Here is a 15,451-nt window from a genome sequence, read left to right as displayed (position 1 = left end):
AATTCAGAGTTCACAAATGAGTAATACAACTGGATTAAATCATAGAAACACAAAAATTGACACATGAAAACATGTCAGATAGAAAGTCAAAATGCCACTTATGCATCAAAATTGAAAAAGCTATGAAATGCTTATTTTGACCATATAATGCCAAAATTGGTCATTTTTGCAGAAATTCTATCAAATAAAAGTTTAAATCCTTTAGTTTTATGCTATTTGACAAATTGACACCATCAAATCATTCAGGGAAGTTGCCAAAGTACAGATTCTATATTTCCTGATTTCACCTCTTAGGTCCGAGTACACAGTTATTTCGTAGTGCATTTCTTTTAGACAATAAATGTAAATTAAAAAAATCCCACCTGCGCTTTCTCAATAACATTTTTACAGTGTGTTGTACTACTTTTGGGACAAATTATATCAAAATTATAGAAAACTTCATCAGCTCTAACTCAAAATATGGACAATTTTGTGTTAAGGGGGTCTTGAAATCTTTTGACAGCTTCCGAAGTGCTAAATTTTGACCTTTTTCAGCTGGACCTAATCACTACTTTACCTAAATATTTATGACCCAAATTTTTTTACAGTGTCATTTCACCCCCCAACTTGCTATATGAGGCATAAAACATGGAGAATTAAATTTGGAAGGGGTATAACAAAAATTGGCAAGTAACACACTGTCCACATTAAGGACTATATTCGTGAACAACGAAAATCAAAGGACGATAACTGTGTACTCGGACCTTATTATGCAGGGTTGCCAAAGATACCTTATTATGCAAGGTTGCCAAAGATACCTTATTATGCAAGGTTGCCAAAGATACCTTATTATGCAAGGTTGCCATAATACCTTATTATGCAAGGTTGCCAAAGATACCTTATTATGCAGGGTTGCCAAAGATACCGTGTTATGCAGGGTTGCCAAAGATACCTTATTATGCAGGGTTGCCAAAGATACCTTATTATGCAGGGTTGCCAAAGATACCTTATTATGCAAGGTTGCCAAAGATACCTTATTATGCAGGGTTGCCAAAGATACCTTATTATGCAGGGTTGCCAAAGATATCTTATTACGCAGGGTTGCCAAAGATACCTTATTATGCAGGGTTGCCAAAGATACCTTATTATGCAGGGTTGCCAAAAGATACCTTATTATGCAGGGTTGCCAAAGATACCTTATTATGCAGGGTTGCCAAAAGATACCTTATTATGCAGGGTTGCCAAAAGATACCTTATTATGCAGGGTTGCCAAAGATACCTTAGTATGCAGGGTTGCCAATGATACCTTATTATGCAGGGTTGCCAAAAGATACCTTATTATGCAGGGTTGCCAATAAATTTAATTAAGTACCAATGTGACATAACACTGCTTTTTTTAAATGCTCTTTAACCTGATTTGCCTGCCAGACAGGTGTTGTCAGGACAATTTACATACAGAAATCTTGGAACATTAAACTTGAAGTTACAATGTGTGTTGCTCTGGGTGAGGGATAAGGAAAGGGAAAGTAGAGATTTATTAATAGAGTAGATAAGTAAAGTTTGTTTAAAAGTCAACTTTAGTTTGTTTTAGCTTTATATGAAAATGTTTTGAATGCTTGATATTTTATGAACAAATTTCCCACTATCCCTACCACTTCACAAGGTTTCCCACTGTCCCTACCACTTCACAAGGTTTCCCACTGTCCCTACCACTTCACAAGGTTTCCCACTGTCCCTACCACTTCACAAGGTTTCCCACTGTCCCTACCACTTCCCAAGGTTTCCCACTGTCCCTACCACTTCACAAGGCTTCCCACTGTCCCTACCACTTCACAAGGTTTCCCACTGTCCCTACCACTTCACAAGGTTTCCCTTTGAATCCATTGTAAGAAGTTATAGCATCCTAGCATGAACAGATTGCAATGTGTAATGTAAGCAAACTTTAATAACATGTTTATAGATGTTTATCTTTTTTATCCTCCTATGTATATATCACCCAAACAAATAGACTACTTACACTAGGTACGGACAGAGCTCTCCTAGTCCTTGGCTGCATTAATTTAAATGTTGGAAATGAACATTAGTATTAAACTTTAAATTAGTCTTCATTAGAATCTTATTTCTACTTTTGTCAAATTTCAAGTATTACAATGAACTATAAAATTTATTTTGTTGTAATATCTGAAAACATTTCAAGTTGAACCTTTATAATAAAACTATTTAGTATAAGCAAATATGAGGTCACCTGAAATAATTTGCTGTTCGTTTTAATGCATAAAATAGAATAAACTGACAGCCTATTAAAATGATCTTGCTGTGATTAAAATATATAATAGGAATGTCTATTGTAACCTTACCCTGGGAACAGCAAGGGAATTCCTTTTCCTATGCCTCTGATTGCATTAACATAAATTGAATAATCATGAAAAAAAATTTCAGTGTACAAGATACCAATATAAGCTATACTCCATTTAGATTAGTTTTTCTACATAATTTAGGGATCCCACAAATTCAAAATATATTTGATTCTGTTCATGCTAATAGTAATTATTTACCAATTTATTTTGAATGTATAGCATGTTCTTAAAGCACCTGTTTGCAGGTTTTACTATACAAATATCAAACAATCAGTAAAACTTAAAATTAGACTTACACGGTGTATAACTTTCTTAACTGTTATTTAAAGGATATGTTGTAAAAGTTTGTGATCCAACAGAATATGTTGATGTACAGGAGTTAGAAACTGTCTCTAAGACTTCTACCTAGACTTACCTTTTTAATGGATCTTGTGGCAGTACTTGGTGATTAAGTTCCCTATGATCCAACAGAATGTGTAGCCAACTTTTAAAGTTAAAATTTTCATTTGAAATTGTAGCTGTACAACCCTTACTGCCTTTAAATGTTACCTTTTGATAAAATGTTTGGAAGGTGCTGATCATTTTTCAACGCAATACGGTAAGTCACCTATTACAATAAATGAAGTAATCGCACCTGTAACAGAACTTGGTGGAGAATTCCCAATATTTTAACAGAATACACCATAAAATGGGGAATGTGTCAAAGCGACAACAACCCAACCATAGAGTAGACAACAGCCAATTGCCAACAATGGGTCTTCAATGTAGCGAGAAACTCCCACACCCGGAGATGTCCTTCAGCTGGCCACTTAAAAAATATGTAGTCTAGTTCAGTGATAATGGACATTATACTAAACTCAAAATTATTATACACAAGAAACTAAAATTAAAAATTATACAAGACTAACAAAGGCCAGAGGCTTTCTGATTTGGGACAGGCGCAAAATTGCGGCGGGGTTAAACACATTTATGAGATCTCAACCAGTATGTAAAAATTTGCCAAGTTAAAATTTTCACCAAAGTATTGTATCTTTACCCGCCTTGATAGCAGTTCCAGTAACAGATTAACTGTAACAATAAATAAACCAATTCTGATGCAGACATATAAACTCACCTTAGTAATGGGTCCCGTAGCAGAACTTGGTGATCTTGTGCTCCATGTTCCAGCAGAATGTGTAGAACTACCGGAATAAGAACTGCCACTGGGACTTTTAGCTGTAAATCCTGTCATAGATTGACTGACACCTTGGGCAAGGATAAATTGTTCTCTCAACTCAATGTTTGTTCTCCCTTTAGCTGTAAAAATAATAATCATCATTTCAATCTTATATTTTAGGTTAAATTTGTATCAGTAAATTCAATCACAGTAATTTCATTTTTCTTACAGCTGTAAAGATAACTTCCATTTTTGGATTCATTTAAATAAATAAAATTCTAACTTTCAATCAATTTAAATATATTCTCATATCTAAAACTTATAACTTGTTTATATATAATAAACTCCAATCATTCTAATAAAGGGCTTGTAAAAATAGTACATTCTATAACAAGACTGGTGATCTTAGTTTGGAAACATATCATCAGGTAACATGGTCAGGAAATTTATAACTATTTAAACAAAGTACAGAATATATAAGTAAGTCAATATGACAAGACAATACATTTGTATGTCAACATGGTAAGGCGATTTATAAGTATGTCAAAATAGTCCGGCAATATTATATATCAGTAAGTCAACATAGTCAGGCAACATATTAGTTAGTCAACATCGCCAGGCAATATCATTAAGTCAACAGTCAGGCAATATATCAGTAAGTCAACACATTCAGGCAAAATGTTTGATCAACAAGGTCAAGCAATATACCAGTTATGTACATCAGGCAACAAATTAGTAACTTAATATGGTCAGGCAACATACCACTTAGTCAACATGGTCAAACAACATATTAAAAGGTCAACATAGTCAGGCAGCATATCAGTAAGTTTATAAATTCAGGCAATATATCAATAAGTCAACATATCAATAAGTCATCAGAGTCAGGCAACATATCAATAAGTCAACATAGTCAGGCAACATATCAATAAGTCAACATAGTCAGGCAACATATCAATAAGTCAACATAGTCAGGCAACATTTCAATATGTGAACAAAGGCAGGCAACATATCAATAAGTCAACATAGTCAGGCAACATATCAATGAGTCAACATAGTCAGGCAACATATCAATAAGTCAACATAGTCAGGAATTATATAAGTTAGTCAATGTGGGAAGGTAATTTGTTTAAATACAAACAACAGTCATGCAAAATAGTAGTATTTCAACTAGTCAGACAATACTTCAGTTTTTCAACATAGTCAGGCAACACATCAGTTAGTCAACATTTTAGTAAGTCAACATGGCAAAGTAATCAGTTTGAAAAATACAAACAACATATTTCAGAATATAACTGTTATCAGGATTTCTAGTATACAATGTTAGTCTGGAACAACATCAATTCAAAGCTGAAAGGGAAATTGTATATAAATTATGTCCATCAATCCTTGGTTTCGTATCATTGAGAACTAGGTGTCATACATGGTTCATCACCTTGTAAATCACAGCAATCAAAGAGGATTAATCTTACTGAGCTAATGTCATGCAAAATAACATTCAAATCCTATTTGTCTCTCATTCCTATGTTTCTTTAAACCCATTTAAGCAATTTAACCCATTGTTTCTACTTTGTTAAAAGTGCTTAATTAATGCATTAAATGATTAAGATTTGTATATTAAAATCTCCTTCCCACTATAATATCAAAATGTCCTTCTCACAATAATAAGCTTTCACTAAAACTACTAAAACGGCATAACCATTCAAGAATGAAAATATAAACTTAGTAAACTTTAATGAATTAAAATTTATTACTAGCATAGGAAGCAAATAACCATTCCAGCGCAAAAGCAAATTGTAAAATACCAACAATAGTCCACAACAAATAAAGGGAAATAACTCTGGCAAGACAACATTAATATAAAACATGATGCCAGACATACTGAGGTCCTCTGGGTTTACTACTGCAACTTTGAAACGGATTCGTCTCCGCAGTCCCACTTTTGGAAAGAAAAAGAAGCAACATTGAAGAATACAAAGCAAAATAAATGATTTCCCTCAACATCGGAGGAAATTTATGTATAATGTCAAGGATTCATACTGCTATGACGGATAATATAGAACTATGATGATATATAATGGTGTGAAAACTTTACTGAACAAAATCTTACATAGACATGATAACATACATGAGATTAATGGTTTTAAAATTATATTAGAGAGTTAAAATGAAGAGTACAATTTGCCCAAGATTCTTATGATTTCTTTCTATACAAAAATGATACTCAAGGACCAAAACACTTTCCCATTGCCCTGATTATTTTTGAGCCAAACAAATATTATTTTGATTTCCAGATGTTTTCCTTATTTTCTGAGTTTTTACCTCACATTAGAATCCCAAGCCCAATTATCAAAAATACTCTGATGAGAAGCTAGGAATCTTAATCTTATTTCAGTAATTTTAAGTGAAAATATACTTTTAAAATTCATTGTTTTATTTGATGTCTCATGTATTTTATACTTGAGTGCAAAATGATTGACATGCAATATTTCAGTTATGTGCTATGTGCAGTATGAACTCCTTGGACAATTATCACTATAGCATGCAAATAAAAATTCAATATATATTGTGACTTCCACCATAAAAAATGAAAAGAACTGAGGTGAAAAACTAAACAACTTGGCCGTTGGGAACATTGTATCTACTTACAAACTGGACAAGACTCAAAGTGTTCACTAAGGTCTGTGTTTAGAATATAAACATATCATATATATTGTCTATACAAGGGGTGCAATACATGTGTACTCAGCCAAACAAAATGATGTACAGCACTTTTTATATAGCATGATTTACAGAAATAAGAATAATGGCATTCATGAAATGAAGATATAGATTTGCAGGAGAATATAAATGACTTGCATATTACTGCTAGTTTTTATATAAATATTAAGCTGAATATTTTTTTTTAAATATAAAGCATCTTCTGAAATCTACCATTAGCACTGAGGTTATAAGTGTTGTATGAGCTTTCACTGAATTTGTGTAGATTTAATTTACATCTTGAATATTAATGATAAATGTGTTAAAACTTTCTGCATGATCATTATTACCCTTACCCATCAATATTAATATGTGACTTAGTATGTTAAACCCCATGAACCTTTGACTTAAAATAATTTTGTGAGACCTACCTCTACAAGGATCATTCTTAACAAGGAACTCATCCAGTGCCACCCATCCTCCTCCAACTCTGACCATAACAGTACTACGAAGAATCCTCACTAATCTTAACTTCTGGGAATCTCCAAACTGTAAAAAAGTAATAATAACACATCAAAGTAAGTGTGAAGTTATATGAATTTATTCTAAATTAATCAGTGACAGTCTTTTATTGCTTCCTACCACTTAATTTTAACTCAGCAGAAGTTGTCGTATTGTCAATCATAACAACATCTTTTCATTTTTATGTTTATTCTATTAATATGGGTCTGCAGTTGTAAACCAAATGTTGTTTAGAATTTTACTGAAACAATTTACAGAGTGTTCAGCACTAATGAGCCTTTGTAATATAATGGACCATGTCAGAATAGGGAACATCATGCAAAAAAGAAGAGGAAAAAAAATCCCAAAGGTTAAATAAAAAGTGAAAAGTATATATTTCAAAAACATTTCGGTATAAATAGTTTTTGATGACATTTCACTGTCAATAAAACTGGAAGTGACTTAAAGTTTGTCAACTGATGTAAAGAAATATACATAAACAAGAATGTGTCCAAAGTACATGGATGCCCCACTCGCATTATCATTTTTCATGTTTAATGGACCGTGAAATTGGGTAAAAAATCTAATTTGGCCTTAAAAGTAAAAAGATCAACCAAAAGGGAACATGTGTACTAAGTTTCAAGTTGATTGGACTTCAGCTTCATCAAAAACTACCTTGACCAAAAACTTTAACCTGAAACTCGCACTTTTAATTTCTATGTTCAGTGGACCATGAAAATGGGGTCAAAAGTTTAATTTTGTTTTAAAATAAGAAAGATCATATCATAAGGAACATGTGTACTAAAACAAAAATAAGAAAGATCATATCATAAGGAACATGTGTACTAAGTTTCAAGTTAATTGGACTTCAGCTTCATCAAAAACTACCTTGACCAAAATCTTTAACCTGTAGTGGGACGAACGGACAGACGGACTCACAGACGAACGGAGGCACAGACCAGAAAACATAATGCCCCTCTACTATTGTAGGTGGGGCATAATAAAAATATGTAAAGTATAGTGGAGTGTTTATAATGGGCAAAATTTTGCTTTAATGTCTTACCCTAACTGCAGGCTAAATCATGCATCAATATTTAGAGGAATATTATTTTACAAATAATGGGGTGAAATGAAAGTAATAATAAAAGATGTATTTATATATATATATATATACTGCAAGTTGCATGGATCATAGTTGTTTTTTTAATGAAATAACATTGTTTTTCTCTTGAGGAATTGAGACCTTAAATGGTGTAATACCACCAAATCATGGTATGTCACATCCGGTTGTATCAAAAGTAGGTCTAAACAAATATTCCCTTGATTTTGACAGTTGTAGAAAATCAACCCTGCATTTCAATGCACTTAAATTTTTCTGAGTCATAAACATGTAAGTTGGGTGCCTGAAAGCATCATTCTTTTTTTATTTGATGGTCTTATAAAATATTTTGGAAAGTTAAGGTTACATAGTACCAAAGCAGATAACCAGTAAATAACAGTGTAAAAATTGGGTTGTTTACTTCCGGTGATGGTTACTTTCTTATATGCAATGAAATGTAGTGTGAAATTTTCACTGTAGCACTGGAAAGGATTAAACTATATTCATGCAAAGTATTTCTTTGGTTGAAATAAATGTAAATACTGTACAATTTAAAACAAATGTCAATTTAACAAAGACTAATAGGGGAAAATCAATGGTGGTATTACACCTAAAATGGATTGTTTTACATTTATCTTCAATCTTGCTGTTGTCTTACTAGTAATAAGAATATTCAGTTATCTTATAAGTTTAAGACTGCAACAAATAAAGCACAAAAAGTTTTTTTTACAGCAAAATGCATTGAGTGTGTAGGTAAAGGTATTATCTTTAACTAGATTGCATACTAGTTGAACCGTGAAGTCATAACTAGGTAAAGTATATTACCCTCCTTCGAAGAAGTCTAGTTCACAGACAGATATATCAGTTATCTGTTAGACTAGCCTACTCTTAAAGGAGGATAGAACACATTATCTAGTAATGACTTCCCGGTTCAGCTAGCCAGCAATCTAGTCAAAGATATTACCTTTACCTACACACTCAATGCATTTTGCTGTAATAGTCGATGTATGTACAGTTTAAAGAAGGTCATACTCAGACTTATTTTGTATGCATAGGTGTAGTTTGGTTTCACTTCTAAGTAAAGCCAGATAAATGCAAAAACAGCAGATTGGTAAATCTGTCAAGATTTCCGCCAGAGTCAACCGGCAAGTACATGCTATTTTTGGATAGTAAGTGTAGCTTTGAAAAATGTTCTTTTTTACCGTAATGATTGCATCACAAATTGTTTTTCGTATCTGAAAATAAATCTTTACCTTTAAAACTGTATTTATAACTTTTAATGCAATAATTATATAACTATTTTTGACATCAACCTCTTTTTAAGATCAACTTAATGATTGGTGTGTTGGTAAATAGCCAATAACATGACATCTACGTAATTTGATGGTCTTGCTTTTTCTAACATGTAGAACAACATACCATTCTTATATACTTACTTAATTTATTATCTAAATGATGACAAATACATTTCAGTCATCAGACACAAATAAAGTCTACAACTTATTTGACTACTTCAAAAAGTGAAATCAAAATTTAAACTACTAAGGGTTAAACTAAGACACAAGACTGACCTAACTGTTAAATCTATGTCTCCATGGCAATTGTCTAGTGGTATTTAATAGTTGTAAATCTAGTACAAAATTATGTATAAGAAAATCGTATTCAAACTGGCAACTATTGCTTTTCAGTGTACTTTTTAATCTGCCTTTTAAAAATAACAGCTTTAAACAGTTAAGGCTATTTATAACTATAAAGCTTGTATCCCTCAACCAATAGCTACAATGACCAAATTCTAAAGCAAGCAATACGAAATTTTGGTATCTTAGGTATAAAAACATATTCTTAATCATAACATATTGATGGGGAAATCATAAATAAATTGTATATCAAAGATATCACTGTTGCTTATAAAATATATTTGAAACAATGTAATAAATATATTGGAAAAAGATTGAGTTTACCTGTCTTTATACAGAAGTTAAAATTATTTTGAATGAAAAATATATGTTTAGGTTTATTTAAAGAGCATAAAAAAAAGAAGAAAATATTACTTTAATTGAAGAGAAGCAAACAATGAGGACAATTGGAAAGCTAATCTTCCCATAAACAAAGCAAAACACAATGTCAAAGCATTGGTGTTGAAGCCTATGCCTAGTGACAATCGCCATGGAAACAGACATGTGACACACAGTGCTAGCCCATTACCAACATGAGCCACATGCTGTCTGTGCGATTCTCACCGTTATACATATAATCTGTAGGGTATCATCACCCTAGAAACATAAATTGGTCTTTTCCACACAGTTCAAATTTCTGAATTTTTATGCAAATTAATAACCCAAATCTAAAAATCTGTCATTTATTTTTTCCCATCTGGTTGCAATATTCACAAAGCAATTAGCAAAAAAAAAAATGGTGCATAAATGTAACCTTCTAAAAACTACAAAAAATCTTCTAGCTCTGTTTAAACACAAATATAAAATAAAAGTGAATCAATTGTTTTAACCCTTTCAACGCTATACACGGCATATGCCGCGATGACGTACGCCGTTCGCCACTGCTATTCGCGGCATATGCCGCGATGAAAAAGGATTTTTCATAAGGACTCTTAAACCATTCGGTTTTCATTCGGGTTCTCTCTAATTTTTCCTCGTTTGAATATAGGATATGCAAGGTCTCATTTGCGCTTGAAATCCCGACAATTTTTATAGTAAAATCATGCAGTAGAAGGAAAATAGAAGGAAAATAAAAACAAATATTTTGACAAGTGCAAATGGCGGAAATCGGAAACGAAGCTGTAAATATGGAAAAATTTCAGCATTTCCTTGGCGAAACTTACAACGAGGATTAATTAAAAGGTTTCTTGTTATCTCAATGTGTTTATCACATAAAATTCGTGTGGGAAATATGATTTGATCGATCATTACGAGACGTAGAAAAAGGGGGGAAAACGGAGGTTGACTGAATTTTTTTAGGACGGAGCTATTTATTTGTGCCACGATTACATAAAACGTTATGTATGGTACAATATGCTACGGAATCGGGCAACTGGTGTCTTCTTTACAATATGGCAGATAAAACAACAAAATAAATGAAGACTAAAAGTAGTTTTTATTCAAAATTCAACACAAATGTAATAAATTACACCTTTTACCTGTTAATTACCTGAAAATGCAGGTAACCTGATAAAAACTTCAGTAAAATAATTGCCTAACATTACAGTTCATGCTCTCCTGAGCATTTTTCATGCAATAACTTTCTCTGTATCTCATATAATAAAAAAGATACAGCAGTCTGAAAAGGAAAATACTGTTCTAATGAATGTACTAAAAAAAAATGCAGCAGCAGCAGCCATTTTTCTATTTTTTTGTGTAGCGTTGAAAGGGTTAAGTTTGTATAATAATTTACATACCTGTTCTGCTCGTTTCTTTGTATCACAATACTTAATAAACTCAATACTGTTCTTTTTAAATGTTACTACCTTTTATCACAACCTATTTGAACAAGGATCACTATCCCTGTTCAGAATGTAACCCAAATTCTCTAAAAACAAAATTAAAAGAAATATGCAATGAAATATACAATAACTATCATGCCATAATACTGTTTAATACGTACCCGGTATTTTCCTTCTCCAATTTTGTGGATTCGGAACTGTTTTACACAGGTACATTTGGACACCTGTTCATGTACTTCATCATGGATCTTTTCTGAATCAGTCAAATTTTTATCAAGCTAAAAGAACAAAAATGTAGAACTTATTTCATTTAAAATGTTAAATCCATCCAAAGTTTAACAAATACATGCATTAGTAAATAAAAAAAGTAAAGTTTTCCCTTTTATAAGCATGTTTATAACAAGTACATACACACCATTCTAACCATTTGTAACACACATAATGTAGAACCAGGCATGTGAAAATAATTTCACACATACATTTGTAGAACAAAAGAATTTAGACATGTGACTTTCCCTAGGCTTTTAATAGGGACTATGTGCAAGCAATGCTGTCATGTTTGCTTTTCAATTAACCCTAAATAAGGATTGTTTGTAGTTTTTTTCCCCCATGAAAACTGTAAAGATTCAAATCATTTTGCCTTGCAGTTCCAGAGAAGACTTTTGTTAATTAGACAAGTCAGAATCAATGATAACCAGTTGCAGGCCTGTTTTTGGTATGATCAGAATCAATGATAACCAGTGGCAGGCCTGTTTTTGGTATGATCAGAATCAATGATAACCAGTGGCAGGCCAGTTTTTGGTATGATCAGAATCAATGATAACCAGTGGCAGGCCTGTTTTTGGTATGATCAGAATCAAAGATAACCAGTGGCAGGCCTGTTTTTGGTATGATCAGAATCAAAGATAACCAGTGGCAGGCCTGTTTTTGATATGATCAGAATCAAATGAGAATTGTTCGATCACTTATGCCAAATATGAGACCACAATAAAATCAAATGTCGATTCTAAGGAGTCAAAACATGATTCTCTCTTTTTTTCCATTAAAGCAGCATACAACCTTTCTCTACATGTCTTTAATAGTATTTCAATAGGCAATTAAGGCACATGTTTTTTAAGCTCTGCTCAAGACTATATATAAGTAACTTACTTCTTTGTGTGTATCTGGTCTGAGAGCTGACACAAATTCTTTGTAATCAATTAATCCAGAGCCGTCACGATCAAACAAGTTAGCTACAATGTCCATCTCTAACTGACTTGTAGGGAATTCTGAAAAGAAAACGTCAAGAAATCATCACTTAGTCTAAAACAACCCACCATTAATTGTCTTGTTTATACTTCTTGATACTATTAAAAGGTTGTCAGGAGGGCTCAAATATTTTACTTGATACATTTAAATTGTTATCAGGAGGGTTAACATATTTGACTTGAGGTTTAATACTCTAGATATAAAATATTACATACTTGTAGATATGATAGCATCGATGAACTCTTTGCGTGTTATTCTTCCATCCTTATCTCTATCGATACGACGGAACATTTCCATAATTCTGGATTTATTATGTCTCATCCATTGTAAGAACCTTTTCCTCCATGGATCAAAACTAAAGTTCTTTAATTTTTCTACTTCATTCAAATGATCCAGGGCATCTTGCAGTTTCCGTTGTCTGTCCATTGTCATTAACCACACTCCTCTCCACTTGTTAAACAGGGCTCCTGTTCTAGGATTTCTGAATGAAGGTTCAGGTGTTCTCCTTCCACTGTCGTTGTCTCTCCTACATAGTGAGAGATATTTATCATATTTACATATGAAAACTTATTATTTTTAACCTCAACATGGTTATAAAGGTTTTAAATATAATTGTTTCATACTTTCATGTTGGTTTTTCAGTAACAATTGTATGTATTCTAGAATAATAACAGTATTTTTTCTTTTTTTTTTAATGGTGAGATGGTGGGTCTCATTGAATCGTCTTTTTTCCCCCTTTAGCTCTCATACAGGCAATTTCAAGACTTTTTCTTTGTGTATACTGATTCAATACTTATTACTGTATTACCATACTGATGATTTAAGCAAAACATTAACAAAATGGTTGATGTTAGATTTATATACACTATGTACCTTGGAGTGAGTTTGACAGGTGTGTGTCTTCCTGATGTGTTTCTCAACACTGGAATGTATGATGCTGGTTCTGAGGTGGACACTGTCCTTTGTTTGTCAGCTTTAATCAAACGGTCAACATCAGGCTGTCTACTTGATACTTCATTCATGAAGTGCTACAAAAGTTGGGTATAAAATCATATTTGCATATTCTACAAACTTTTACTGATAAACCTCAATGTTTTACAAAAATTCTCAAATTTTAGTCTATGGTAACTGTAAGAAAAAATTGATTATAGGTATCAATTTTGGAATTTTGATTAAAAACAAAACCACAAAATTAAATACTCAATAAAATCAACAAGCCAATACTTTTTTAAACAGTATATGAAAAAAATAACAATCCAGAAACAAAGTACTTGTACTGTACCTGATGGTCTTTGATGAGGTCATGGATGACCTGAATGTCCCCTGGAATGGGTTCCTGGTCTACATTTATTAATGTTGTCTCTGCTCCATTCAACCACGCTAACAGATCATCCAGAAGTCTTGTATTAGATCTGACATTTGACAGATTCTCTGCCATTTTCTTACCTCTGGTCTTACACATACCAGTCAACTGAAACATAGAGAAAACGTCGATATATGTATTATTTTTTTATCAAACAAGTATTTTAATCAGTTTCTAATTCCGTAAGTGGTGAAACATGTAGACCATAATAAAGAATATCCTTGCAGTAATCCAGTTAGAATAAAGAAATCTACCAATAAAATTAAGTTCACCTTATTGTTTCGTGTATTATTCAAGCATTTTTCCCCCAATTGAACAATGAATGTAAAACCAGTGACCAATATAACATCTTATTAGAAATAAGGAAGTATGTATACCAAAGAAGGGAAAAAATAAAATAGTGAGAACAGTTTCAACAATCAACTATTGCTATTGATCAGATGTTATCAAAGTCCAATATCTATTGCAGAGATCAGGCGTGGATCCAGAGGGGGGGTTCCGGGGGTTGGAACCGCCCCTTTTGTTTGGCCGATCAATGCATTTGAATGGGAGCATATAGCTGGAACCCCCCCTTTACTCTGGGTTGGGAACCCCCCCTTTTAAAATGGCTGGATCCGCCCCTGGAGATAGTAACTTTTACAATAATCTGTCATCTATAAACATGGCTGATTTTTATACATCACATAAACTTCCACAATAGGATAAACGCTACTTCTTTAAACCAGCTACCCTACCCTCAACAGAATTATAATAACTATATCTAGCAACACCCACCTCTTCCCATCTGGCTTTAAGAGCAGATAGCCAATGTTTAAGTGTGGACAGGGCATCAGGGTGACATCTTTTCATTATATCCTGGCCTATGTTCAATGTCTCTCTCAGGTGGGCCTCTTGTCTCATAAGTTCTTCCTCAAATTTCTGGAAATGAATAGTGAAACCATTAAAACTGCACATTAAAATATTAAACTCACTTTAACCTACACATTTGTAAATTTTTAATTGGTTCCCTTTTTTAAAGATATTTATAACCATATAGAATAATAATCTTAAAAATACAATAAAAACCAGCAAAATACAATATGAAAATACAATTTTAATTTGCAAAGTCAAATTTTTTGGCCTTAAAATTTCTTTATGAGGATATTTTTAAGCATCCTATTTCATCACCTTTAATTTTTTCAAATCATAATGTTCTTTACTACATCCTATACTTTACCTTGTGCTCCTCAATATGTTTGATCAGAGAAGGTTCCTCATCAGGGATTGGTCCTCTATATCTAAGTTGTCTCTCAGCTGATGCCAGCCATTCCAGTAATCCCTGGGCTTTCTTGTGGAATTCTTCAGCCTAAACATATATAATATTTCTTATTGTCAAATAAACAATTTAAGAAAAAAGCATGAATGAAAGTTTACCGACTAATAACTAGGATTGTTGTCTTCATACAATTGCTATAAAAATTCCACCATCAAATTAATATATTTGCCCTATAACATTTTTTTAGTCAACTTAGAAAGTTATCAGCTTTTCCAAACATTGCCTGTAACTGTTTACTGGCTGGGGTTTTACCCCACCTTTAATACATTTGTATAATAT

General features: G+C 32.6%; 1 protein-coding gene across 16 annotated transcripts in view; it reads right to left on the bottom strand.

Moving 5' to 3' along the window:
* LOC139500969 (uncharacterized) overlaps positions 1-15,451 on the bottom strand; it is a 159,224-nt gene that overhangs the window by 4,509 nt on the left and 139,264 nt on the right. For 15 of the 16 annotated variants that reach the window (XM_071289946.1, XM_071289938.1, XM_071289915.1 and 12 more), the window contains 13 exons: positions 15,074-15,202; positions 14,632-14,775; positions 13,777-13,965; positions 13,368-13,522; positions 12,710-13,020; positions 12,396-12,514; positions 11,408-11,524; positions 8,992-9,024; positions 6,621-6,738; positions 5,372-5,428; positions 3,451-3,632; positions 2,337-2,372; positions 1,997-2,029 (listed from right to left, as the gene is read on the bottom strand). In XM_071289946.1, the coding sequence (XP_071146047.1) occupies positions 1,997-2,029; positions 2,337-2,372; positions 3,451-3,632; positions 5,372-5,428; positions 6,621-6,738; positions 8,992-9,024; positions 11,408-11,524; positions 12,396-12,514; positions 12,710-13,020; positions 13,368-13,522; positions 13,777-13,965; positions 14,632-14,775; positions 15,074-15,202 (1,623 nt within the window). The remainder of the gene's footprint in view (positions 1-1,996; positions 2,030-2,336; positions 2,373-3,450; positions 3,633-5,371; positions 5,429-6,620; positions 6,739-8,991; positions 9,025-11,407; positions 11,525-12,395; positions 12,515-12,709; positions 13,021-13,367; positions 13,523-13,776; positions 13,966-14,631; positions 14,776-15,073; positions 15,203-15,451) is intronic. The other variant, XM_071290016.1, reaches the window with a different exon arrangement.

This window comes from Mytilus edulis, chromosome 1 (genome assembly GCF_963676685.1).
Source record: "Mytilus edulis chromosome 1, xbMytEdul2.2, whole genome shotgun sequence".
Classification (NCBI taxonomy): domain Eukaryota; kingdom Metazoa; phylum Mollusca; class Bivalvia; order Mytilida; family Mytilidae; genus Mytilus; species Mytilus edulis.
Note: the sequence above shows the minus strand (reverse complement) of the source record. Positions and strands in the feature narration are given on the sequence as shown.